Here is a 25876-nt window from a genome sequence, read left to right as displayed (position 1 = left end):
TATTACTCAGTTCTAATTTGTTAAATTGTATTAATAATATTGCTTGTAATCTGTTGTCACGATTTTATTGAATAGATAAAGCTCATTCATTACAGTGCAGTCAGTGTCACATGATCCTTCAGAAATCATTCTAATATGATGATTTGAATTATATTTTAGTGCTAAATTGTTAATGATGGTTCTTATTATTATCAGTGTTTAAAGCCGTTTTAATTTTATAATATTTTTGTGGACACCATGATACATTTTTTTTCAGGAGTCTTTGAACAGACCAATCAAAAGAACAGCATTATAAATTTTGTAACATTTTTTATCAATTTAATACGCCCTTTCTTTTTTAAATTATCAAAAACTTTTGAATGATAGTCTATCATGACTTCCGCAAAATATAAATAGCGAAAACTAACGGTTTTCTATTGTAAAATAATCACAGTATTAATGTTTTTACTGTATTTTTGATCAAATAATTGCAGACTTATTTGATCAAAATAAAATGCAGAGACTTCTTTCAAAAACAATTATTAAACTTTTATCTGCTAGTGTACATTTACATAATTAACTTTTTTTAATTTAACTTTGCCTTGTGTTGTTTGAACCCCCTATTTTGTGGGGGGGGGGGGGGGGGGTTGGGCCTTGTTGGAACTTGACTGCCATATACTGTGAACTGATATTGTTTAAAAGAAAAGACTGGCTGAAAAGTTTCTCCTTTTTGTGTGACAGAAATAATAACCGCAGTGGATTTGAAACCACACGACTGTGAGAAAATAATGACAAAGTGTTCAAACTTCTCACTGTTCCTTTAAAGTGAGATGTCTTTCAATTTCAGTTCAATTTCTGATAACAGTCCCAATTCCAGTCCCATGTGTTCACCAACTGAATTGTCACTGTCCTGTTAAGGTGTCCCGTTTAGCACGTCTCAGTCTGGGCGGCGTTGCAGAGGTGGAGATGGCGTTTAGTGACGATGCTTTTAGCGCCCGTGTGTTGTTTGAAAGGGTGGGAAACGGTTCCTCGCTGAGGATGAGACAGAAGCCACACTGAAGTGTGAAATCAAGAGAGGCGATGCAAACTTTTAACCTCACACATAGCCTGCGTCACTTGAGACGTATGTGTGTGTGTGTTTGTGTGTGTGCGTGAGAGAGTTTGGCATGGGACTTACCTTTGACTGTTTCAAATATATCCGAGTTCACAACCTACTATCTACCAATTTGTGTATATATATATACATCGTTAAAAAGTTTGGGATCAGTCGTTTTTTTTCATTTTTTTTAAGAATAAATACTTTTATTCAGCAAGGAAGCTTTAAATTGATCGAAAGTGACAGTAAAGACATTTACATATGTTACAAAGTAATGTTTTCTCAAATAAATGCGGATCTTTTAAACTTCATCAAAGAATCCTTAAATTTATTAGTGTTTTTCGAAAAATATGAATCGACACAACTGTTCTCAATATTGATCATAATAATAACAACTGTTTCTTGATTCGATCATCAATATTAGAATGATTTCTGAAGGATCATGTGACACTAATGATGCGGAAAATTCAGCTTTGATCACTTTGTAATTATTATTGTAATATATTTTAAACTGTAATATAAAATTGTGAAATTGTTTCTCATTATTAGTTTTTACTAACTTTTAATTAAATAAATGCAGTCTTGTTGAGCAGAAGAGACTTCTTTCTAAAACATTAAAACAATATTACCGACCCCAAATTATTGAACGTTAGTGTGTATGGTATAAATGCGTTGAGTTTTGTAGACAAATCTAAATTATAAATATATACATTTATTTTTGTATAATGTATACAGTTAACATTTTATTTAGTTATTTTATTTATTTACATCACATTCCTTAAATACTAGAACGCACTGCACTTTTGATTCATATAAAAGAGCACATTATGAGTATTTCATATAGTTTTGATAGATGTACCGTTATTCTAAAATGCGGAAAATGATAATAAAATAGAGTGATTAAGTATAAACCGTATAAAAGCTATATACAAAATATATAAACTGTCAACATAAGAGATTTTTTTGTCTAACACTTGATTTAACATCTTGTTGGTGAATTGACTTGCATGACGTCATAATGTTTTATTACACATATCGATGTGTTTTTTCTGTCTCCTGTTTTAAGGCTTGCAACTGTAACGAGTACTTTAAGCTGTCCCGAGAGGATATGACCCGCATGATGAAAGAGAGAGGTTGGCGCTTGTTTTCAGAATAGCATATATATTTGAAAATGTATTTACAGATTTAATCCAGACACTTTTCTACCATTATTTAATTTCCAGTGATTTAGCATTTGATTTGAACATAGTATTTCCCCCCACTTTTTAACACGCTTTGAGCTGTATTGGTTTTTTCTTTGTCTTTTTCAAAGGTCTTCTTCAGGACATCGTATCTAAGCAGGATGACTGTGAACCGCAGGATGAAACACAAGAAGATTACAATAGCTGGAGGCCCCCAGAGGCCCCCGAGTTCACCCCTCATTGCCGCTGGGCCCCACGCACGGCCATGGACCCCCAGACCTTCAGATTCCCCAGCGGGGCAGAAGTTCAGCTAGAGACGGTTCCCCCAGGCCTCCTTCCCCGGATCCCGGTGTACTTCATCTGCACCGGCTGTGGAAAGGTGTTCTGGGAGGGGACGCACTACGACCGGGTGCTGTCCCAGTTCCAGAAGGTCCTGCACGTCAGCGGAAACCTCGACCATGTGTAATGAACTCTTGCGTTTTTTTTTTTTGTTTTTTTTTTTTTTAAATCTTTTTACGGAAGTATTTTTTATTTGCTACACTGTCTCATGATACATGTGCAAAAGCATCGATTAAATGTTACAGGAGGTTTCATTTTGTGTTTTGCACTGTAAAACAAAATTAACTTAAATTTGTTTTGCACCAAATAATACACATAATGCCATAAATGTTTACAAACCTCCTAAGTTGTTCATAACATGCAAGTGTTAATGGTTTTTAATAACACTTCATAAAACAATTGATCATAAATTGGTATAAAAACAGGATTGTCGCTGAATTCACTGTGTTGAATTCGCGACGCGTTTCGTCAAAATGACGAAAATATTTCATTTTAATTATTTTTTTGCACTTTTTTACATTTTTTTTTATTGTTTTACACAATATAATTCACTTCATGCCTTAAATTGTTTACAAACCTAAGTTGTTCATAAAATGTGTTTTAATAAAAGATGATTTACGTTTTGAAGGGGTTATTAAACGGTTTGTTTGTTTTTTTTTTGTTGTTGAACAAATCTTGTTCATCCATTTTTTTTCCTGATAGATAGGCTTAATGTCATTTTTTTAGCATGTTATCTTTCTTGCAGTTATCTCTGAACCAAAAAACGTATGTTTGCTTTTTTTCTTCTTCTTTTTTTTTTCAAATCAGACGTTGTTTATGTTTAGTCTTTAAGTCATATCTCCATTTGTAAATCTGTCAAAACTACAGAATAATATGCCTGGGTTCCCCGAAGACAGCGCTGCTGAAATCATGCCAGACGCTGTTTTCCTTCCAAGTTTTTGCGAGTTCATAACAGGATGGGCCGCATACAGTCAGTCCTTCAGTTCAAGTTCAATAAAGTCGCACTCAAAACAGAGCTGCCTATATCTGTGTCCTCTTTTACACGTGCGCTCCCTGAATATAAGCATCAAAGTGTTGACTGTAACCGTAGCTCTGCGTGTTTGCATTAGCCGGAGATAATCTTGTCTGCTTGCAGTTGGAGATCTACCTAGCCCTGTTCAGGCCGCCCCGGCTCTTCTGCACTTCTGTTATTCGATACTGGCCCTTTCTTTGCTGGGAAGAAAAGCTCGCCTCTTTCCCACGCTCCTTGAGCACGTGGTACTGGGGCTGAATCGGACTCTGAAGACCCTCCCTCTATTGAGACGTCATGCTAGCCCCACAGGTTCCCCGGGCCGGTGACTCAGGGGCCTCTGCCTGCGCTCTTCCCCCTCCTCTCCGCTGTCTGGCTCCGGCGCCAGAGACCTCGCGCAGGGGCCGGCTGGCGGATCTCTGAACGCTCCCCCCGCGCGCCTGCATTCAGTGTGTGCTGGACTGCACTGGCTCGGTTGGTAGTTGCTGAGGAGTAAAATGCAAAGCAAAATGACTTCTTTATAATATCACGCTTAACTATTTCTCCCACAGGATAAATGAGTCCGTACATAACACTACAGTAAAACCAAATTTTACTTTTGTGTTTATTATGATTTTACTACAAAACCATAGTTAATCTGTAGGTGCTTTATTTAATTTTGCAGGTACTGGTTTTACTGCAAATTCCTGTTTATTTAACAACAATATTCAGTTAAACTAAGGTTTGTTTGTAGTAAAATCACTGTATTATGTTAGTTACATTGGTTTTACTCTAAATTATGTTGCAAAATCAGGTTAGTTTTGTGGTTTTACTACAAAATGTATGGTTAAACCATGTTTATTGTTGTGAAATCATGGTAATCTTTTAGTGAATCAATGGTTTTATGGTAAATTCTGTAGTAATACCAGCTTATTTTTGAACTACAAAATTCATTGTTATTGTAGTAAAATCATGGTTAATCTTGAAGTTACTATTATTTTACTAAAAAATTCATAGTTAAACCATGGTTATTATAGTAAAATCATGGCAATATTTTATTTACAATGGTTTTACTGCAAATTCTGTAGTAAAATCAGGGTTAGTCTTGTAGTTAGTATGTATGGTTTTGCTACAAAATGTATAGTTATTAAACTGTGCTGTTTTGGTACAGTAGTTATTTGATTTTACTGCTAAAATCACAGTTAAACCATGCTACTGTAGTAAAGCCATGGTTCATTTTGTAGGTACTATGGTTTTACTACAAAACTGCATGTGCTCAAGTCAATGAAAATTACGGTCTCAGTAGGATCTTTAAATTAAAAAAAAAAAACTGGAACAAAGAGCTCGTATCAAGATTAAAAGGAAGGGAAAAGGCCGATGAATCTGAAAACTGGAACCAGCAGCAAATTAGATGTGACCAATATCATAAATATTATTTGCACTAAAAACATTCATGCATATTTACAAACTGCCATGAGCCTTCTTGTAACATAAAGAAACAGCAAATATTTTCACTTTAACCTGCTGAGAAACTGAATGTGAATCTGAACTTTGTTGTTTCGAGATTTGAACATAACAGGGTTAATCTGAAAGGCATTTGGAGATTTAGATGCCACAGAGATCGACTTTCCAGCTTTTATGACGCGTATTAATCTTTAATAAGGCATCTTTGCACCCGTTGACACTGGGAGGAGTTTTTAGCTGGCTCTCACTGGGTTAGATTTCTGATAAATGTGACCCGGTGGCACAGGCCCAGGTGGAATGACACACTTCCTGTTAAGTACTGTACATCTGACATTGAGCAAATGGGCTCAGGCTATTCTCAGCGGCGGCTCCATTAGCGCCTCATTAGAGCTTGTTGCTTTGATGTGGATTCAAACTGCGTTACTTAAATTCACATTCAGGTTTGATGAATGCGTGTAGGAATACAACTTTTAAAAGGTGTTTGAAAAAAATGTCATTGACCCTCTGAAGTATGCAGTGACCCTAAAAAGTATTCAGACAGTTGAAAATCTCACTGTAAATTTTCAAAGATGGGCCTATTCGAGTTTTATATCGTATGTTTAATTCAGTTACTTGCAATTTGTTTTAATAATCGTGAAATTTACTTGCAATTTCTGAGTAAAAGTAGGCATATTTTTTCAAATAAATCTGGAGTTTTCTGTCTTTTCTGAGACAGTTTCTTCTCAAGTTCACACATTCAGAGTAGGTGTTCATCACATTATAACATTAGCCACTAACATTTGACAGCCACAACACTTTTTGTCTTCATTTTCAACAGTATATATCTACTTATTATCATCTAAAAAAAATAAGAAAAAAGGATTAAATACAATGGGAAAATAAGCATTTTTAGCTTGAAAAGGTGCACAAGTATTTCCCCCAAATAAATTACGCTTAGTTTCAGTGAGAGCAAGCACCTATTGCCTTTTAGATTAACCCTGGTTTGTTCAAACTGCACAAAATAGCCTACAAAGTTCAGATTCACATTCAGTTCATTGCAAGATTGTAAAAATATTAGGTATTTTGTTGAACAATGTTTGTGTGTAAATGTTATAGTCACAAAATAAAAAAAAAGCACATAAATGATATTGGTCACCATCTAATTCGTTACTGAAGCCAGTTTTCAGTATATGATGCATTGGCTTTTCCTAAATTACACTTTAGTTTTTGATGTTTTTATTAATCGCTGTGACATTCGTATGTTTTTCGCATGCCTCAAGTGTCGAAGCTTTTCGAGAGCCACTGTAGGAAAATCTAATACAAGTATAGCAGAAAGTGTGCAAAGTCCCGCGCCCAGAGATAACCGGGCTCTGGGAGAGGCCCTCCGTTTTCCCAGCAAATATTTCCCAAAAGGCCAGCGCACGGACACATCTTTCTGATTAGCTGACAGATGTGCTGAGATATTTCAGCCCTACCCTGGCAGGTCTTAAAGAACACTTCTGTTTCACACATGGTCAAATACCTCACAAGTGCACATCGCTTCATTCTTTCACATCTTGGGAAAGAAAACTTCCCAAAGCTTTATGCTTTAGCCAGTTGAAATATAATTTGTGGGCATACTGAAATATACTTCTCAGAACAGAATGCCTGAAATTTGTTATTCACACATGAGAGATTAAAGGATATATGATAGAGGAGAAAAGACGTGTTAAGATACTACAAATAATTAAAAAATGTGGACAAGTTATCACTTCCACATGTTAAACCAATGAGTCTGTGTATGTGTGGAGTCTGGTTTCACACGGTTTATTTTTGAGTTTTGAGTTTCATGTACAAAAAGAATGTTAACATGAGAACTCTATATCCCACTCATAACCAAGGATTAGTGTGACTTTTACCCGCAGTTTTTAATTTTTGGACAACTGGGGGTTGCCATGAAAAAGATTTAAATGCATAAATCAAATTGTGTAAAACTGAGTGTTGCATTGAACATGCATATTCCAAACGACCTACTTTATGAGGCATTGCAAAGCCATTAAATAATGTATAGTGTCAAAAATAATAGCGGCCTTTGGAATTCAGAGGCCAATTTCAAAGAAAAGGAAGAAAAGACACAAAACCATTGCAATGCGACTGATATTGCTTTATCTAATATTTATCTTTAGCTCTTAATAGTCTTTTGATAAATGCTTTTAACCAAAAACATTTTTACAATCATGACCGAAAACAAGAACAGCATCCATCTTTGTCCCTCAGCTAAAATGAAATGATACTAAAACCAACAGTAGCTGGCGGCAAATCATACCTTAATGAGTCATTGAATCATTCATTCAACTGATTCCCTCAAAATGGCAAAAAGCAGAATGGCAATACTGTTTGAAACTATTTTTATTGGCAGAATAGAGGAAAAACAGACAATATTGACAATTGTATCTAAAATGTAAGTCACCAATAAAATCAAGGCATTGTTTTTCGGAAAACCGCACTTTTACTTGCATGCCTATTGCATTGCTTATGAATATATATTTTAGAAAATATATTATACAGTTATTTTTTTCACACCAATTTGGATTTGGATTTTTTTTTTATTTTATTAATTTTGGTATAGCATTTTTGCCCCAAGCCCCTATTAATATTTCACCCCTGGTGTGTGCGCAGGGGGATGGTGGGAGGCGGGACTTTTTTCAAGAGAAAGCCAAGGCCCCTTATGTTGAGCCTAAAGCCCGGAGCTGGTCATATATATGTACATCACATTTGAATTTTACTTTCTTAATTTTACACACATTATACTGTGGGGAAATCAAAAATTTAAGAAACTCGCAATCGCCTCTGCCATAACGACCTATTGGTTTTCATTAAACCGAGGAAAATGGAATTTTGTGTTATTGACGATCACTGAGAAATGTTCTATTATTTAAAATGCAAAAAAAAAATTATTATTTTCAAGGTGAAAAGGATTCATTTGCCTTGATCCACGCCGAAAAAAAAAAGTCTAAATGTTACGTTTTTAATGAAGTAGCCTAATGATTAAAATGTCTATTTTCTTTTAAGTTTGGTAAGATTTTAAAACTTTATTTATTTATTTTTTCCTTGCACACCATTTACAGGGGTTATTGAATGCTGTTTTGTTTGATTGTTATTGGGACGCCGGAAAAATAGACATTTTACTCATAGGCTAAGTAAAAACATGACATTTAGACGTTTTTTCGCATGGATCAAGGCAAATGAACCCTTTTCACCTTAAAAATAATAAATGTTTTTTTGCATTGTAAATAATAGAACATTTATAAGTGATAAAACAAAATTCCATTTTTCTCGGTTTAATGAAATAGGTTGTTATGGCAGAGGCAATTGCGTGTAGAATAGGTCAACATCCGGGTATCTCTCCACTGGAACGTGTTAACGCAAACGTGTAAGTTTCACGTTTGAGGGGGTTAAACCGTGACATCTACACGTTTTCCAAAGTGGACCAATGTGATTATTTCACGTCTTGTCGTGAAACCGGGTTGACCCATGGACAACATATTGACTTCATTTGACAGCCAATGACCATCTGAATTCATTCCGAGCAGATTTTTGATAGAGGAGTATAAACTAGTTGCAGGGATGTTTTATTGTGGGTTGTAGCTATATTCTACTAAGGACACCGGCTACAAGAATACAGTAATACAGGTTCCTATTTCACTCAGAGAAACCTGTTCAGAATTTATTATTGTGTGTTAAAACTACAGCAATACAGTATATTCACCCCTGGTGTGTGCGCAGGGGGATGGTGGGGGACGGGACTTTTTTCAAGAGAAAGCTAAGGCCCCTTATGTAAAGCCTAAAGCCAATCAGATTTGAATTTTACTTTCTTAATTTTACACACATTATATGGGAAAATCAAAAATTTAGTCTGAACTTCGGTTTATTAAATTTATCTTTGGTTGAAATTCATTTAATATTGTATTTTTCAAAAACACATTTTTGCTTTTTTTCGACCGTTTTTTTTTCCGGTCGAAATTTTGAGTTTCGATATCTCCGCTCTGGAAGGGGCTAGAGCCTCCATTTTTGCACTCAGGTCTAAGTCTCATGGCCCTCTATCAGAATTTGGGAAGATTGGAGAAACTTAATTTTTCGCCCCCCCAAAAAAAACGTAAGGGGTACCACTGTCGTTTTTTTTTCGGGCCGAATTTTTGAGTTTCGATATCTCAGCTCTGGAAGGGGCTAGAGCCTCCATTTTTGCACTCAGGTCTAAGTCTCATGGCCCTCTATCAGAATTTGGGAAGATTGGAGAAACTTAATTTTTCGCCCCCCCCAAAAAAACGTAAGGGGTACCACTGTCGTTTTTTTTTCGGGCCGAATTTTTGAGTTTCGATATCTCAGCTCTGGAAGGGGCTAGAGCCTCCATTTTTGCACTCAGGTCTAAGTCTCATGGCCCTCTATCAGAATTTGGGAAGATTGGAGAAACTTAATTTTTCGCCCAAAAAAAAACGTAAGGGGTACCACTGTCGTTTTTTTTTCGGGCCGAATTTTTGAGTTTCGATATCTCAGCTCTGGAAGGGGCTAGAGCCTCCATTTTTGCACTCAGGTCTAAGTCTCATGGCCCTCTATCAGAATTTGGGAAGATTGGAGAAACTTAATTTTTCGCCCCAAAAAAAAAACTTAAGGGGTACCACTGTCGTTTTTTTTTTCGGGCCGAATTTTTCAGTTTCGATATCTCAGCTCTGGAAGGGGCTAGAGCCTCCATTTTTGCACTCAGGTCTAAGTCTCATGGCCCTCTATCAGAATCCAGAGTTTTGGGAAGATTGGAGAAACTTAATTTTTCGCCCAAAAAAAAACGTAAGGGGTACCACTGTCGTTTTATTTTCGGGCCGAATTTTTGAGTTTCGATATCTCAGCTCTGGAAGGGGCTAGAGCCTCCATTTTTGCACTCAGGTCTAAGTCTCATGGCCCTCTATCAGAATTTGGGAAGATTGGAGAAACTTAATTTTTCGCCCCAAAAAAAAAAACGTAAGGGGTACCACTGTCGTTTTTTTTTCGGGCCGAATTTTTGAGTTTCGATATCTCAGCTCTGGAAGGGGCTAGAGCCTCCATTTTTGCACTCAGGTCTAAGTCTCATGGCCCTCTATCAGAATCCAGAGTTTTGGGAAGATTGGAGAAACTTAATTTTTCGCCCAAAAAAAAAAAACGTAAGGGGTACCACTGTCGTTTTTTTTTCAGGCTGAATTTTTGAGTTTCGATATCTCAGCTCTGGAAGGGGCTAGAGCCTCCATTTTTGCACTCAGGTCTAAGTCTCATGGCCCTCTATCAGGATTTGGGAAGATTGGAGATACTTAATTTTTCTCCCCGAAAAAAAACGTAAGGGGTACCACTGTCGTTTTTTTTTCGGGCCGAATTTTTGAGTTTCGATATCTCAGCTCTGGAAGGGGCTAGAGCCTCCATTTTTGCACTCAGGTCTAAGTCTCATGGCCCTCTATCAGAATTTGGGAAGATTGGAGAAACTTAATTTTTCGCCCCAAAAAAAAACGTAAGGGGTACCACTGTCGGTTTTTTTTCGGGCCGAATTTTTGAGTTTCGATATCTCAGCTCTGGAAGGGGCTAGAGCCTCCATTTTTGCACTCAGGTCTAAGTCTCATGGCCCTCTATCAGAATCCAGAGTTTTGGGAAGATTGGAGAAACTTAATTTTTCGCCCCCCAAAAAAAAACGTAAGGGGTACCACTGTCGTTTTTTTTTCGGGCCGAATTTTTGAGTTTCGATATTTCAGCTCTGGAAGGGGCTAGAGCCTCCATTTTTGCACTCAGGTCTAAGTCTCATGGCCCTCTATCAGAATTTGGGAAGATTGGAGAAACTTAATTTTTCGTCCAAAAAAAAAACGTAAGGGGTACCACTGTCGTTTTTTTTTCGGGCCGAATTTTTGAGTTTCGATATCTCAGCTCTGGAAGGGGCTAGAGCCTCCATTTTTGCACTCAGGTCTAAGTCTCATGGCCCTCTATCAGAATTTGGGAAGATTGGAGAAACTTAATTTTTCGCCCAAAAAAAAAAACGTAAGGGGTACCACTGTCGTTTTTTTTCGGGCCGAATTTTTGAGTTTCGATATCTCAGCTCTGGAAGGGGCTAGAGCCTCCATTTTTGCACTCAGGTACAAGTCCCATGGCCCTCTATCAGAATCCAGAGTTTTGGGAAGATTGGAGAAACTTAATTTTTCGCCCAAAAAAAAAAACGTAAGGGGTACCACTGTCGTTTTTTTTTCGGGCCGAATTTTTGAGTTTCGATATCTCAGCTCTGGAAGGGGCTAGAGCCTCCATTTTTGCACTCAGGTCTAAGTCTCATGGCCCTCTACCAGAATTTGGGAATATTGGAGAAACTTAATTTCCCCCCCCCAAAAAAAAACGTAAGGGGTACCACTGTCGTTTTTTTTTTCGGGCCGAATTTTTGAGTTTCGATATCTCAGCTCTGGAAGGGGCTAGAGCCTCCATTTTTGCACTCAGGTCTAAGTCTCATGGCCCTCTATCAGAATTTGGGAAGATTGGAGAAACTTAATTTTTCGCCCAAAAAAAAAACGTAAGGGGTACCACTGTTGTTTTTTTTTTCGGGCCGAATTTTTGAGTTTCGATCTCTCAGCTCTGGAAGGGGCTAGAGCCTCCATTTTTGCACTCAGGTCTAAGTCTCATGGCCTTCTATCAGAATTTGGGAAGATTGGAGAAACTTAATTTTTCGCCCAAAAAAAAAACGTAAGGGGTACCACTGTCATTTTATTTTCGGGCCGAATTTTTGAGTTTCGATATCTCAGCTCTGGAAGGGGCTAGAGCCTCCATTTTTGCACTCAGGTCTAAGTCTCATGGCCCTCTATCAGAATTTGGGAAGATTGGAGAAACTTAATTTTTCGCCCAAAAAAAAAACGTAAGGGGTACCACTGTCGTTTTTTTTTCGGGCCGAATTTTTGAGTTTCGATATCTCAGCTCTGGAAGGGGCTAGAGCCTCCATTTTTGCACTCAGGTCTAAGTCTCATGGCCCTCTATCAGAATCCAGAGTTTTGGGAAGATTGGATAAACTTAATTTTTCGCCCCAAAAAAAAAAAACGTAAGGGGTACCACTGTCGTTTTTTTTTTCGGGCCGAATTTTTGAGTTTCGATATTTCAGCTCTGGAAGGGGCTAGATCCTCCATTTTTGCACTCAGGTCTAAGTCTCATAGCCCTCTATCAGAATTTGGGAAGATTGGAGAAACTTAATTTTTCGCCCAAAAAAAAACCGTAAGGGGTACCACTGTCGTTTTTTTTTCGGGCCGAATTTTTGAGTTTCGATATCTCAGCTCTGGAAGGGGCTAGAGCCTCCATTTTTGCACTCAGGTCTAAGTCTCATGGCCCTCTATCAGAATTTGGGAAGATTGGAGAAACTTAATTTTTCGTCCAAAAAAAAAACGTAAGGGGTACCACTGTCGTTTTTTTTCGGGCCGAATTTTTGAGTTTCGATATCTCAGCTCTGGAAGGGGCTAGAGCCTCCATTTTTGCACTCAGGTCTAAGTCTCATGGCCCTCTACCAGAATTTGGGAATATTGGAGAAACTTAATTTTCCGCCCAAAAAAAAAAAACGTAAGGGGTACCACTGTCGTTTTTTTTTTCGGGCCGAATTTTTGAGTTTCGATATCTCAGCTCTGGAAGGGGCTAGAGCCTCCATTTTTGCACTCAGGTCTAAGTCTCATGGCCCTCTATCAGAATTTGGGAAGATTGGAGAAACTTAATTTTTCGCCCAAAAAAAAAACGTAAGGGGTACCACTGTCGTTTTTTTTTTCGGGCCGAATTTTTGAGTTTCGATCTCTCAGCTCTGGAAGGGGCTAGAGCCTCCATTTTTGCACTCAGGTCTAAGTCTCATGGCCTTCTATCAGAATTTGGGAAGATTGGAGAAACTTAATTTTTCGCCCAAAAAAAAAACGTAAGGGGTACCACTGTCGTTTTTTTTTTTCGGGCCGAATTTTTGAGTTTCGATATCTCAGCTCTGGAAGGGGCTAGAGCCTCCATTTTTGCACTCAGGTCTAAGTCTCATGGCCCTCTATCAGAATTTGGGAAGATTGGAGAAACTTAATTTTTCGCCCAAAAAAAAAACGTAAGGGGTACCACTGTCGTTTTTTTTTTCGGGCCGAATTTTTGAGTTTCGATATCTCAGCTCTGGAAGGGGCTAGAGCCTCCATTTTTGCACTCAGGTCTAAGTCTCATGGCACTCTATCAGAATCCAGAGTTTTGGGAAGATTGGAAAAACTTAATTTTTCGCCCAAAAAAAAAAACGTAAGGGGTACCACTGTCGTTTTTTTTTTCGGGCCGAATTTTTGAGTTTCGATATCTCAGCTCTGGAAGGGGCTAGAGCCTCCATTTTTGCACTTAGGTCTAAGTCTCATGGCCCTCTATCAGAATCCAGAGTTTTGGGAAGATTGGAGAAACTTAATTTTTCGCCCCAAAAAAAAAAACGTAAGGGGTACCACTGTCGTTTTTTTTTTCGGGCCGAATTTTTGAGTTTCGATATCTCAGCTCTGGAAGGGGCTAGAGCCTCCATTTTTGCACTCAGGTCTAAGTCTCATGGCCCTCTATCAGAATTTGGGAAGATTGGAGAAACTTAATTTTTCGCCAAAAAAAAAACGTAAGGGGTACCACTGTCGTTTTTTTTTTCGGGCCGAATTTTTGAGTTTCGATATCTCAGCTCTGGAAGGGGCTAGAGCCTCCATTTTTGCACTTAGGTCTAAGTCTCATGGCCCTCTATCAGAATCCAGAGTTTTGGGAAGATTGGAGAAACTTAATTTTTCGCCCCAAAAAAAAAAACGTAAGGGGTACCACTGTCGTTTTTTTTTCGGGCCGAATTTTTGAGTTTCGATATCTCAGCTCTGGAAGGGGCTAGAGCCTCCATTTTTGCACTCAGGTCTAAGTCTCATGGCCCTCTATCAGAATTTGGGAAGATTGGAGAAACTTAATTTTTCGCCAAAAAAAAAACGTAAGGGGTACCACTGTCGTTTTTTTTTTCGGGCCGAATTTTTGAGTTTCGATATCTCAGCTCTGGAAGGGGCTAGAGCCTCCATTTTTGCACTCAGGTACAAGTCCCATGGCCCTCTATCAGAATCCAGAGTTTTGGGAAGCATGGAGAAACTTAATTTTTCTCCCAAAAAAAAAACCGTAAGGGGTACCACTGTCGGTTTTTTTTCGGGCCGAATTTTTGAGTTTCGATATCTCAGCTCTGGAAGGGGCTAGAGCCTCCATTTTTGCACTCAGGTCTAAGTCTCAGGGCCCTCTACCAGAATTTGGGAATATTGGAGAAACTTAATTTTCCCCCCAAAAAAAAAAACGTAAGGGGTACCACTGTCGTTTTTTTTTTCGGGCCGAATTTTTGAGTTTCGATATCTCAGCTCTGGAAGGGGCTAGAGCCTCCATTTTTGCACTCAGGTCTAAGTCTCATGGCCCTCTATCAGAATTTGGGAAGATTGGAGAAACTTAATTTTTCGCCCAAAAAAAAAAACGTAAGGGGTACCACTGTCGTTTTTTTTTTCGGGCCGAATTTTTGAGTTTCGATCTCTCAGCTCTGGAAGGGGCTAGAGCCTCCATTTTTGCACTCAGGTCTAAGTCTCATGGCCTTCTCTCAGAATTTGGGAAGATTGGAGAAACTTAATTTTTCGCCCCCCCCAAAAAAAACGTAAGGGGTACCACTGTCGTTTTTTTTTTCGGGCCGAATTTTTGAGTTTCGATATCTCAGCTCTGGAAGGGGCTAGAGCCTCCATTTTTGCACTCAGGTCTAAGTCTCATGGCCCTCTATCAGAATTTGGTAAGATTGGAGAAACTTAATTTTTCGCCCAAAAAAAAACGTAAGGGGTACCACTGTCGTTTTATTTTCGGGCCGAATTTTTGAGTTTCGATATCTCAGCTCTGGAAGGGGCTAGAGCCTCCATTTTTGCACTCAGGTCTAAGTCTCATGGCCCTCTATCAGAATTTGGGAAGATTGGAGAAACTTAATTTTTCGCCCAAAAAAAACCCGTAAGGGGTACCACTGTCGTTTTTTTTTCGGGCCGAATTTTTGAGTTTCGATATCTCAGCTCTGGAAGGGGCTAGAGCCTCCATTTTTGCACTCAGGTCTAAGTCTCATGGCCCTCTATCAGAATCCAGAGTTTTGGGAAGATTGGAGAAACTTAATTTTTCGCCCAAAAAAAAACGTAAGGGGTACCACTGTCGTTTTATTTTCGGGCCGAATTTTTGAGTTTCGATATCTCAGCTCTGGAAGGGGCTAGAGCCTCCATTTTTGCACTCAGGTCTAAGTCTCATGGCCCTCTATCAATTTGGGAAGATTGGAGAAACTTAATTTTTCGCCCAAAAAAAAAAACGTAAGGGGTACCACTGTCGTTTTTTTTTCGGGCCGAATTTTTGAGTTTCGATATCTCAGCTCTGGAAGGGGCTAGAGCCTCCATTTTTGCACTCAGGTCTAAGTCTCATGGCCCTCTATCAGAATCCAGAGTTTTGGGAAGATTGGAGAAACTTAATTTTTCGCCCAAAAAAAAAAAACGTAAGGGGTACCACTGTCATTTTTTTTTCAGGCTGAATTTTTGAGTTTCGATATCTCAGCTCTGGAAGGGGCTAGAGCCTCCATTTTTGCACTCAGGTCCAAGTCTCATGGCCCTCTATCAGAATTTGGGAAGATTGGAGAAACTTAATTTTTCTCCCCGAAAAAAAACGTAAGGGGTACCACTGTCGTTTTTTTTTTCGGGCCGAATTTTTGAGTTTCGATATCTCAGCTCTGGAAGGGGCTAGAGCCTCCATTTTTGCACTCAGGTCTAAGTCTCATGGCCCTCTATCAGAATTTGGGAAGATTGGAGAAACTTAATTTTTCGCCCAAAAAAAAAACGTAAGGGGTACCACTGTCGGTTTTTTTTCGGGCCGAATTTTTGAGTTTCGATATCTCAGCTCTGGAAGGGGCTAGAGCCTCCATTTTTGCACTCAGGTCTAAGTCTCATGGCCCTCTATCAGAATCCAGAGTTTTGGGAAGATTGGAGAAACTTAATTTTTCGCCCCCAAAAAAAAAAACGTAAGGGGTACCACTGTCGTTTTTTTTTTCGGGCCGAATTTTTGAGTTTCGATATTTCAGCTCTGGAAGGGGCTAGAGCCTCCATTTTTGCACTCAGGTCTAAGTCTCATGGCCCTCTATCAGAATTTGGGAAGATTGGAGAAACGTAATTTTTCGTCCAAAAAAAAAACGTAAGGGGTACCACTGTCGTTTTTTTTTCGGGCCGAATTTTTGAGTTTCGATATCTCAGCTCTGGAAGGGGCTAGAGCCTCCATTTTTGCACTCAGGTCTAAGTCTCATGGCCCTCTATCAGAATTTGGGAAGATTGGAGAAACTTAATTTTTCGCCCAAAAAAAAAACGTAAGGGGTACCACTGTCGGTTTTTTTTCGGGCCGAATTTTTGAGTTTCGATATCTCAGCTCTGGAAGGGGCTAGAGCCTCCATTTTTGCACTCAGGTCTAAGTCTCATGGCCCTCTATCAGAATCCAGAGTTTTGGGAAGATTGGAGAAACTTAATTTTTCGCCCCCAAAAAAAAAAACGTAAGGGGTACCACTGTCGTTTTTTTTTTCGGGCCGAATTTTTGAGTTTCGATATTTCAGCTCTGGAAGGGGCTAGAGCCTCCATTTTTGCACTCAGGTCTAAGTCTCATGGCCCTCTATCAGAATTTGGGAAGATTGGAGAAACGTAATTTTTCGTCCAAAAAAAAAACGTAAGGGGTACCACTGTCGTTTTTTTTTCGGGCCGAATTTTTGAGTTTCGATATCTCAGCTCTGGAAGGGGCTAGAGCCTCCATTTTTGCACTCAGGTCTAAGTCTCATGGCCCTCTATCAGAATTTGGGAAGATTGGAGAAACTTAATTTTTCGCCCAAAAAAAAAAACGTAAGGGGTACCACTGTCGTTTTTTTTTCGGGCCGAATTTTTGAGTTTCGATATCTCAGCTCTGGAAGGGGCTAGAGCCTCAATTTTTGCACTCAGGTCTAAGTCTCATGGCCCTCTACCAGAATTTGGGAATATTGGAGAAACTTAATTTCCCCCCCCAAAAAAAAAACGTAAGGGGTACCACTGTCGTTTTTTTTTTCGGGCCGAATTTTTGAGTTTCGATATCTCAGCTCTGGAAGGGGCTAGAGCCTCCATTTTTGCACTCAGGTCTAAGTCTCATGGCCCTCTATCAGAATTTGGGAAGATTGGAGAAACTTAATTTTTCGCCCAAAAAAAAAAACGTAAGGGGTACCACTGTCGTTTTTTTTTTCGGGCCGAATTTTTGAGTTTCGATCTCTCAGCTCTGGAAGGGGCTAGAGCCTCCATTTTTGCACTCAGGTCTAAGTCTCATGGCCTTCTATCAGAATTTGGGAAGATTGGAGAAACTTAATTTTTCGCCCAAAAAAAAAACGTAAGGGGTACCACTGTCATTTTATTTTCGGGCCGAATTTTTGAGTTTCGATATCTCAGCTCTGGAAGGGGCTAGAGCCTCCATTTTTGCACTCAGGTCTAAGTCTCATGGCCCTCTATCAGAATTTGGGAAGATTGGAGAAACTTAATTTTTCGCCCCAAAAAAAAACGTAAGGGGTACCACTGTCGTTTTTTTTTCGGGCCGAATTTTTGAGTTTCGATATCTCAGCTCTGGAAGGGGCTAGAGCCTCCATTTTTGCACTCAGGTCTAAGTCTCATGGCCCTCTATCAGAATCCAGAGTTTTGGGAAGATTGGATAAACTTAATTTTTCGCCCCAAAAAAAAAAAAACGTAAGTGGTACCACTGTCGTTTTTTTTTTCGGGCCGAATTTTTGAGTTTCGATATTTCAGCTCTGGAAGGGGCTAGATCCTCCATTTTTGCACTCAGGTCTAAGTCTCATGGCCCTCTATCAGAATTTGGGAAGATTGGAGAAACTTAATTTTTCGCCCCGAAAAAAAAACGTAAGGGGTACCACTGTCGTTTTTTTTTCGGGCCGAATTTTTGAGTTTCGATATCTCAGCTCTGGAAGGGGCTAGAGCCTCCATTTTTGCACTCAGGTCTAAGTCTCATGGCCCTCTATCAGAATTTGGGAAGATTGGAGAAACTTAATTTTTCGCCCAAAAAAAAAAAACGTAAGGGGTACCACTGTCGTTTTTTTTTCGGGCCGAATTTTTGAGTTTCGATATCTCAGCTCTGGAAGGGGCTAGAGCCTCCATTTTTGCACTCAGGTCTAAGTCTCATGGCCCTCTATCAGAATTTGGGAAGATTGGAGAAACTTAATTTTTCGCCCAAAAAAAAACGTAAGGGGTACCACTGTCGTTTTTTTTTTCGGGCCGAATTTTTGAGTTTCGATCTCTCAGCTCTGGAAGGGGCTAGAGCCTCCATTTTTGCACTCAGGTCTAAGTCTCATGGCCTTCTATCAGAATTTGGGAAGATTGGAGAAACTTAATTTTTCGCCCAAAAAAAAAACGTAAGGGGTACCACTGTCGTTTTTTTTTTTCGGGCCGAATTTTTGAGTTTCGATATCTCAGCTCTGGAAGGGGCTAGAGCCTCCATTTTTGCACTCAGGTCTAAGTCTCATGGCCCTCTATCAGAATTTGGTAAGATTGGAGAAACTTAATTTTTCGCCCAAAAAAAACCGTAAGGGGTACCACTGTCGTTTTTTTTTTCGGGCCGAATTTTTGAGTTTCGATATCTCAGCTCTGGAAGGGGCTAGAGCCTCCATTTTTGCACTCAGGTCTAAGTCTCATGGCCCTCTATCAGAATCCAGAGTTTTGGGAAGATTGGATAAACTTAATTTTTCGCCCCAAAAAAAAAAAAACGTAAGGGGTACCACTGTCGTTTTTTTTTTCGGGCCGAATTTTTGAGTTTCGATATTTCAGCTCTGGAAGGGGCTAGATCCTCCATTTTTGCACTCAGGTCTAAGTCTCATGGCCCTCTATCAGAATTTGGGAAGATTGGAGAAACTTAATTTTTCGCCCCGAAAAAAAAACGTAAGGGGTACCACTGTCGTTTTTTTTTCGGGCCGAATTTTTTAATTTCGATATCTCAGCTCTGGAAGGGGCTAGAGCCTCCATTTTTGCACTCAGGTCTAAGTCTCATGGCCCTCTATCAGAATTTGGGAAGATTGGAGAAACTTAATTTTTCGTCCAAAAAAAAAACGTAAGGGGTACCACTGTCGTTTTTTTTCTGGCCGAATTTTTGAGTTTCGATATCTCAGCTCTGGAAGGGGCTAGAGCCTCCATTTTTGCACTCAGGTCTAAGTCTCATGGCCCTCTATCAGAATTTGGGAAGATTGGAGAAACTTAATTTTTCGCCCAAAAAAAAAAAACGTAAGGGGTACCACTGTCGTTTTTTTTTCGGGCCGAATTTTTGAGTTTCGATATCTCAGCTCTGGAAGGGGCTAGAGCCTCCATTTTTGCACTCAGGTCTAAGTCTCATGGCCCTCTACCAGAATTTGGGAATATTGGAGAAACTTAATTTTCCGCCCAAAAAAAAAAAACGTAAGGGGTACCACTGTCGTTTTTTTTTTCGGGCCGAATTTTTGAGTTTCGATATCTCAGCTCTGGAAGGGGCTAGAGCCTCCATTTTTGCACTCAGGTCTAAGTCTCATGGCCCTCTATCAGAATTTGGGAAGATTGGAGAAACTTAATTTTTCGCCCAAAAAAAAAACGTAAGGGGTACCACTGTCGTTTTTTTTTTCGGGCCGAATTTTTGAGTTTCGATCTCTCAGCTCTGGAAGGGGCTAGAGCCTCCATTTTTGCACTCAGGTCTAAGTCTCATGGCCTTCTATCAGAATTTGGGAAGATTGGAGAAACTTAATTTTTCGCCCAAAAAAAAAACGTAAGGGGTACCACTGTCGTTTTTTTTTTTCGGGCCGAATTTTTGAGTTTCGATATCTCAGCTCTGGAAGGGGCTAGAGCCTCCATTTTTGCACTCAGGTCTAAGTCTCATGGCCCTCTATCAGAATTTGGTAAGATTGGAGAAACTTAATTTTTCGCCCAAAAAAAAACGTAAGGGGTACCACTGTCGTTTTTTTTTTCGGGCCGAATTTTTGAGTTTCGATATCTCAGCTCTGGAAGGGGCTAGAGCCTCCATTTTTGCACTCAGGTCTAAGTCTCATGGCCCTCTATCAGAATTTGAGAAGATTGGAGAAACTTAATTTTTCGCCCAAAAAAAAAAACGTAAGGGGTACCACTGTCGTTTTTTTTTTCGGGCCGAATTTTTGAGTTTCGATATCTCAGCTCTGGAAGGGGCTAGAGCCTCCATTTTTGCACTCAGGTCTAAGTCTCATGGCACTCTATCAGAATCCAGAGTTTTGGGAAGATTGGAAAAACTTAATTTTTCGCCCAAAAAAAAAAACGTAAGGGGTACCACTGTCGTTTTTTTTTTCGGGCCGAATTTTTGAGTTTCGATATCTCAGCTCTGGAAGGGGCTAGAGCCTCCATTTTTGCACTTAGGTCTAAGTCTCATGGCCCTCTATCAGAATCCAGAGTTTTGGGAAGATTGGAGAAACTTAATTTTTCGCCCCCAAAAAAAAAACGTAAGGGGTACCACTGTCGTTTTTTTTTCGGGCCGAATTTTTGAGTTTCGATATCTCAGCTCTGGAAGGGGCTAGAGCCTCCATTTTTGCACTCAGGTCTAAGTCTCATGGCCCTCTATCAGAATTTGGGAAGATTGGAGAAACTTAATTTTTCGCCAAAAAAAAAACGTAAGGGGTACCACTGTCGTTTTTTTTTTTGGGCCGAATTTTTGAGTTTCGATATCTCAGCTCTGGAAGGGGCTAGAGCCTCCATTTTTGCACTTAGGTCTAAGTCTCATGGCCCTCTATCAGAATCCAGAGTTTTGGGAAGATTGGAGAAACTTAATTTTTCGCCCCAAAAAAAAAAACGTAAGGGGTACCACTGTCGTTTTTTTTTCGGGCCGAATTTTTGAGTTTCGATATCTCAGCTCTGGAAGGGGCTAGAGCCTCCATTTTTGCACTCAGGTCTAAGTCTCATGGCCCTCTATCAGAATTTGGGAAGATTGGAGAAACTTAATTTTCCGCCCAAAAAAAAAAAACGTAAGGGGTACCACTGTCGTTTTTTTTTTCGGGCCGAATTTTTGAGTTTCGATATCTCAGCTCTGGAAGGGGCTAGAGCCTCCATTTTTGCACTCAGGTCTAAGTCTCATGGCCCTCTATCAGAATTTGGGAAGATTGGAGAAACTTAATTTTTCGCCCAAAAAAAAAACGTAAGGGGTACCACTGTCGTTTTTTTTTTCGGGCCGAATTTTTGAGTTTCGATCTCTCAGCTCTGGAAGGGGCTAGAGCCTCCATTTTTGCACTCAGGTCTAAGTCTCATGGCCTTCTATCAGAATTTGGGAAGATTGGAGAAACTTAATTTTTCGCCCAAAAAAAAAACGTAAGGGGTACCACTGTCGTTTTTTTTTTTCGGGCCGAATTTTTGAGTTTCGATATCTCAGCTCTGGAAGGGGCTAGAGCCTCCATTTTTGCACTCAGGTCTAAGTCTCATGGCCCTCTATCAGAATTTGGTAAGATTGGAGAAACTTAATTTTTCGCCCAAAAAAAAACGTAAGGGGTACCACTGTCGGTTTTTTTTTCGGGCCGAATTTTTGAGTTTCGATATCTCAGCTCTGGAAGGGGCTAGAGCCTCCATTTTTGCACTCAGGTCTAAGTCTCATGGTCCTCTATCAGAATTTGGGAAGATTGGAGAAACTTAATTTTTCGCCCAAAAAAAAAACGTAAGGGGTACCACTGTCGTTTTTTTTTTCGGGCCGAATTTTTGAGTTTCGATATCTCAGCTCTGGAAGGGGCTAGAGCCTCCATTTTTGCACTCAGGTCTAAGTCTCATGGCACTCTATCAGAATCCAGAGTTTTGGGAAGATTGGAAAAACTTAATTTTTCGCCCAAAAAAAAAAACGTAAGGGGTACCACTGTCGTTTTTTTTTTCGGGCCGAATTTTTGAGTTTCGATATCTCAGCTCTGGAAGGGGCTAAAGCCTCCATTTTTGCACTTAGGTCTAAGTCTCATGGCCCTCTATCAGAATCCAGAGTTTTGGGAAGATTGGAGAAACTTAATTTTTCGCCCCAAAAAAAAAAACGTAAGGGGTACCACTGTCGTTTTTTTTTCGGGCCGAATTTTTGAGTTTCGATATCTCAGCTCTGGAAGGGGCTAGAGCCTCCATTTTTGCACTCAGGTCTAAGTCTCATGGCCCTCTATCAGAATTTGGGAAGATTGGAGAAACTTAATTTTTCGCCAAAAAAAAAACGTAAGGGGTACCACTGTCGTTTTTTTTTTCGGGCCGAATTTTTGAGTTTCGATATCTCAGCTCTGGAAGGGGCTAGAGCCTCCATTTTTGCACTTAGGTCTAAGTCTCATGGCCCTCTATCAGAATCCAGAGTTTTGGGAAGATTGGAGAAACTTAATTTTTCGCCCCAAAAAAAAAAACGTAAGGGGTACCACTGTCGTTTTTTTTTCGGGCCGAATTTTTGAGTTTCGATATCTCAGCTCTGGAAGGGGCTAGAGCCTCCATTTTTGCACTCAGGTCTAAGTCTCATGGCCCTCTATCAGAATTTGGGAAGATTGGAGAAACTTAATTTTTCGCCAAAAAAAAAAAACGTAAGGGGTACCACTGTCGTTTTTTTTTTCGGGCCGAATTTTTGAGTTTCGATATCTCAGCTCTGGAAGGGGCTAGAGCCTCCATTTTTGCACTCAGGTACAAGTCCCATGGCCCTCTATCAGAATCCAGAGTTTTGGGAAGCATGGAGAAACTTAATTTTTCTCCCAAAAAAAAAAACGTAAGGGGTACCACTGTCGTTTTTTTTTCGGGCCGAATTTTTGAGTTTCGATATCTCAGCTCTGGAAGGGGCTAGAGCCTCCATTTTTGCACTCAGGTCTAAGTCTCATGGCCCTCTATCAGAATTTGGGAAGATTGGAGAAACTTAATTTTTCGCCCAAAAAAAAAAACGTAAGGGGTACCACTGTCGTTTTTTTTTTCGGGCCGAATTTTTGAGTTTCGATCTCTCAGCTCTGGAAGGGGCTAGAGCCTCCATTTTTGCACTCAGGTCTAAGTCTCATGGCCTTCTATCAGAATTTGGGAAGATTGGAGAAACTTAATTTTTCGCCCCCCCCCAAAAAAACGTAAGGGGTACCACTGTCGTTTTTTTTTCGGGCCGAATTTTTGAGTTTCGATATCTCAGCTCTGGAAAGGGCTAGAGCCTCCATTTTTGCACTCAGGTCTAAGTCTCATGGCCCTCTATCAGAATTTGGTAAGATTGGAGAAACTTAATTTTTCGCCCAAAAAAAAACGTAAGGGGTACCACTGTCGTTTTATTTTCGGGCCGAATTTTTGAGTTTCGATATCTCAGCTCTGGAAGGGGCTAGAGCCTCCATTTTTGCACTCAGGTCTAAGTCTCATGGCCCTCTATCAGAATTTGGGAAGATTGGAGAAACTTAATTTTTCGCCCAAAAAAAAACCGTAAGGGGTACCACTGTCGTTTTTTTTTCGGGCCGAATTTTTGAGTTTCGATATCTCAGCTCTGGAAGGGGCTAGAGCCTCCATTTTTGCACTCAGGTCTAAGTCTCATGGCCCTCTATCAGAATCCAGAGTTTTGGGAAGATTGGAGAAACTTAATTTTTCGCCCAAAAAAAAACGTAAGGGGTACCACTGTCGTTTTATTTTCGGGCCGAATTTTTGAGTTTCGATATCTCAGCTCTGGAAGGGGCTAGAGCCTCCATTTTTGCACTCAGGTCTAAGTCTCATGGCCCTCTATCAGAATTTGGGAAGATTGGAGAAACTAAATTTTTCGCCCAAAAAAAAAAAACGTAAGGGGTACCACTGTCGTTTTTTTTTTCGGGCCGAATTTTTGAGTTTCGATATCTCAGCTCTGGAAGGGGCTAGAGCCTCCATTTTTGCACTCAGGTCTAAGTCTCATGGCCCTCTATCAGAATCCAGAGTTTTGGGAAGATTGGAGAAACTTAATTTTTCGCCCAAAAAAAAAAAACGTAAGGGGTACCACTGTCATTTTTTTTTCAGGCTGAATTTTTGAGTTTCGATATCTCAGCTCTGGAAGGGGCTAGAGCCTCCATTTTTGCACTCAGGTCTAAGTCTCATGGCCCTCTATCAGAATTTGGGAAGATTGGAGAAACTTAATTTTTCTCCCCGAAAAAAAACGTAAGGGGTACCACTGTCGTTTTTTTTTCGGGCCGAATTTTTGAGTTTCGATATCTCAGCTCTGGAAGGGGCTAGAGCCTCCATTTTTGCACTCAGGTCTAAGTCTCATGGCCCTCTATCAGAATTTGGGAAGATTGGAGAAACTTAATTTTTCGCCCAAAAAAAAAAACGTAAGGGGTACCACTGTCGGTTTTTTTTCGGGCCGAATTTTTGAGTTTCGATATCTCAGGTCTGGAAGGGGCTAGAGCCTCCATTTTTGCACTCAGGTCTAAGTCTCATGGCCCTCTATCAGAATTTGGGAAGATTGGAGAAACTTAATTTTCCGCCCAAAAAAAAAACGTAAGGGGTACCACTGTCGTTTTTTTTTTCGGGCCGAATTTTTGAGTTTCGATATTTCAGCTCTGGAAGGGGCTAGAGCCTTCATTTTTGCACTCAGGTCTAAGTCTCATGGCCCTCTATCAGAATTTGGGAAGATTGGAGAAACTTAATTTTCCGCCCAAAAAAAAAAACGTAAGGGGTACCACTGTCGTTTTTTTTTTCGGGCCGAATTTTTGAGTTTCGATATTTCAGCTCTGGAAGGGGCTAGATCCTCCATTTTTGCACTCAGGTCTAAGTCTCATGGCCTTCTATCAGAATTTGGGAAGATTGGAGAAACTTAATTTTTCGCCCAAAAAAAAACGTAAGGGGTACCACTGTCGTTTTTTTTCGGGCCGAATTTTTGAGTTTCGATATCTCAGCTCTGGAAGGGGCTAGAGCCTCCATTTTTGCACTCAGGTCTAAGTCTCATGGCCCTCTATCAGAATTTGGGAAGATTGGAGAAACTTAATTTTTCGTCCAAAAAAAAAACGTAAGGGGTACCACTGTCGTTTTTTTTCGGGCCGAATTTTTGAGTTTCGATATCTCAGCTCTGGAAGGGGCTAGAGCCTCCATTTTTGCACTCAGGTCTAAGTCTCATGGCCCTCTATCAGAATTTGGGAAGATTGGAGAAACTTAATTTTTCGCCCAAAAAAAAAAAACGTAAGGGGTACCACTGTCGTTTTTTTTTCGGGCCGAATTTTTGAGTTTCGATATCTCAGCTCTGGAAGGGGCTAGAGCCTCCATTTTTGCACTCAGGTCTAAGTCTCATGGCCCTCTACCAGAATTTGGGAATATTGGAGAAACTTAATTTTCCGCCCAAAAAAAAAAAACGTAAGGGGTACCACTGTCGTTTTATTTTCGGGCCGAATTTTTGAGTTTCGATATCTCAGCTCTGGAAGGGGCTAGAGCCTCCATTTTTGCACTCAGGTCTAAGTCTCATGGCCCTCTATCAGAATTTGGGAAGATTGGAGAAACTAAATTTTTCGCCCAAAAAAAAAAAACGTAAGGGGTACCACTGTCGTTTTTTTTTTCGGGCCGAATTTTTGAGTTTCGATATCTCAGCTCTGGAAGGGGCTAGAGCCTCCATTTTTGCACTCAGGTCTAAGTCTCATGGCCCTCTATCAGAATCCAGAGTTTTGGGAAGATTGGAGAAACTTAATTTTTCGCCCAAAAAAAAAAAACGTAAGGGGTACCACTGTCATTTTTTTTTCAGGCTGAATTTTTGAGTTTCGATATCTCAGCTCTGGAAGGGGCTAGAGCCTCCATTTTTGCACTCAGGTCTAAGTCTCATGGCCCTCTATCAGAATTTGGGAAGATTGGAGAAACTTAATTTTTCTCCCCGAAAAAAAACGTAAGG

The 25876-nt window shown here is 39.9% G+C and overlaps 1 protein-coding gene across 3 annotated transcripts in view; it reads left to right on the top strand.

Moving 5' to 3' along the window:
* Positions 1-3610, top strand: part of exd3 (exonuclease 3'-5' domain containing 3) — a 43689-nt gene extending 40079 nt beyond the window's left edge. For all 3 annotated transcript variants that reach the window (XM_039677765.2, XM_089126513.1, XM_089126514.1), the window contains exons 19-20: positions 2142-2208; positions 2388-3610. In XM_039677765.2, coding sequence (XP_039533699.2) covers positions 2142-2208; positions 2388-2722 — 402 coding nt within the window. In that variant the 3' untranslated portion in view covers positions 2723-3610. The remainder of the gene's footprint in view (positions 1-2141; positions 2209-2387) is intronic.
* The last annotated feature ends 22266 nt before the right edge of the window (positions 3611-25876 follow it).

This window comes from Pimephales promelas, chromosome 23 (genome assembly GCF_988280905.1).
Source record: "Pimephales promelas chromosome 23, fPimPro1.hap1.1, whole genome shotgun sequence".
NCBI classification, from domain to species: domain Eukaryota; kingdom Metazoa; phylum Chordata; class Actinopteri; order Cypriniformes; family Leuciscidae; genus Pimephales; species Pimephales promelas.
The sequence above is the reverse complement of the archived record's forward strand: the minus strand, read 5'-3'. Positions and strand labels throughout refer to the sequence as shown.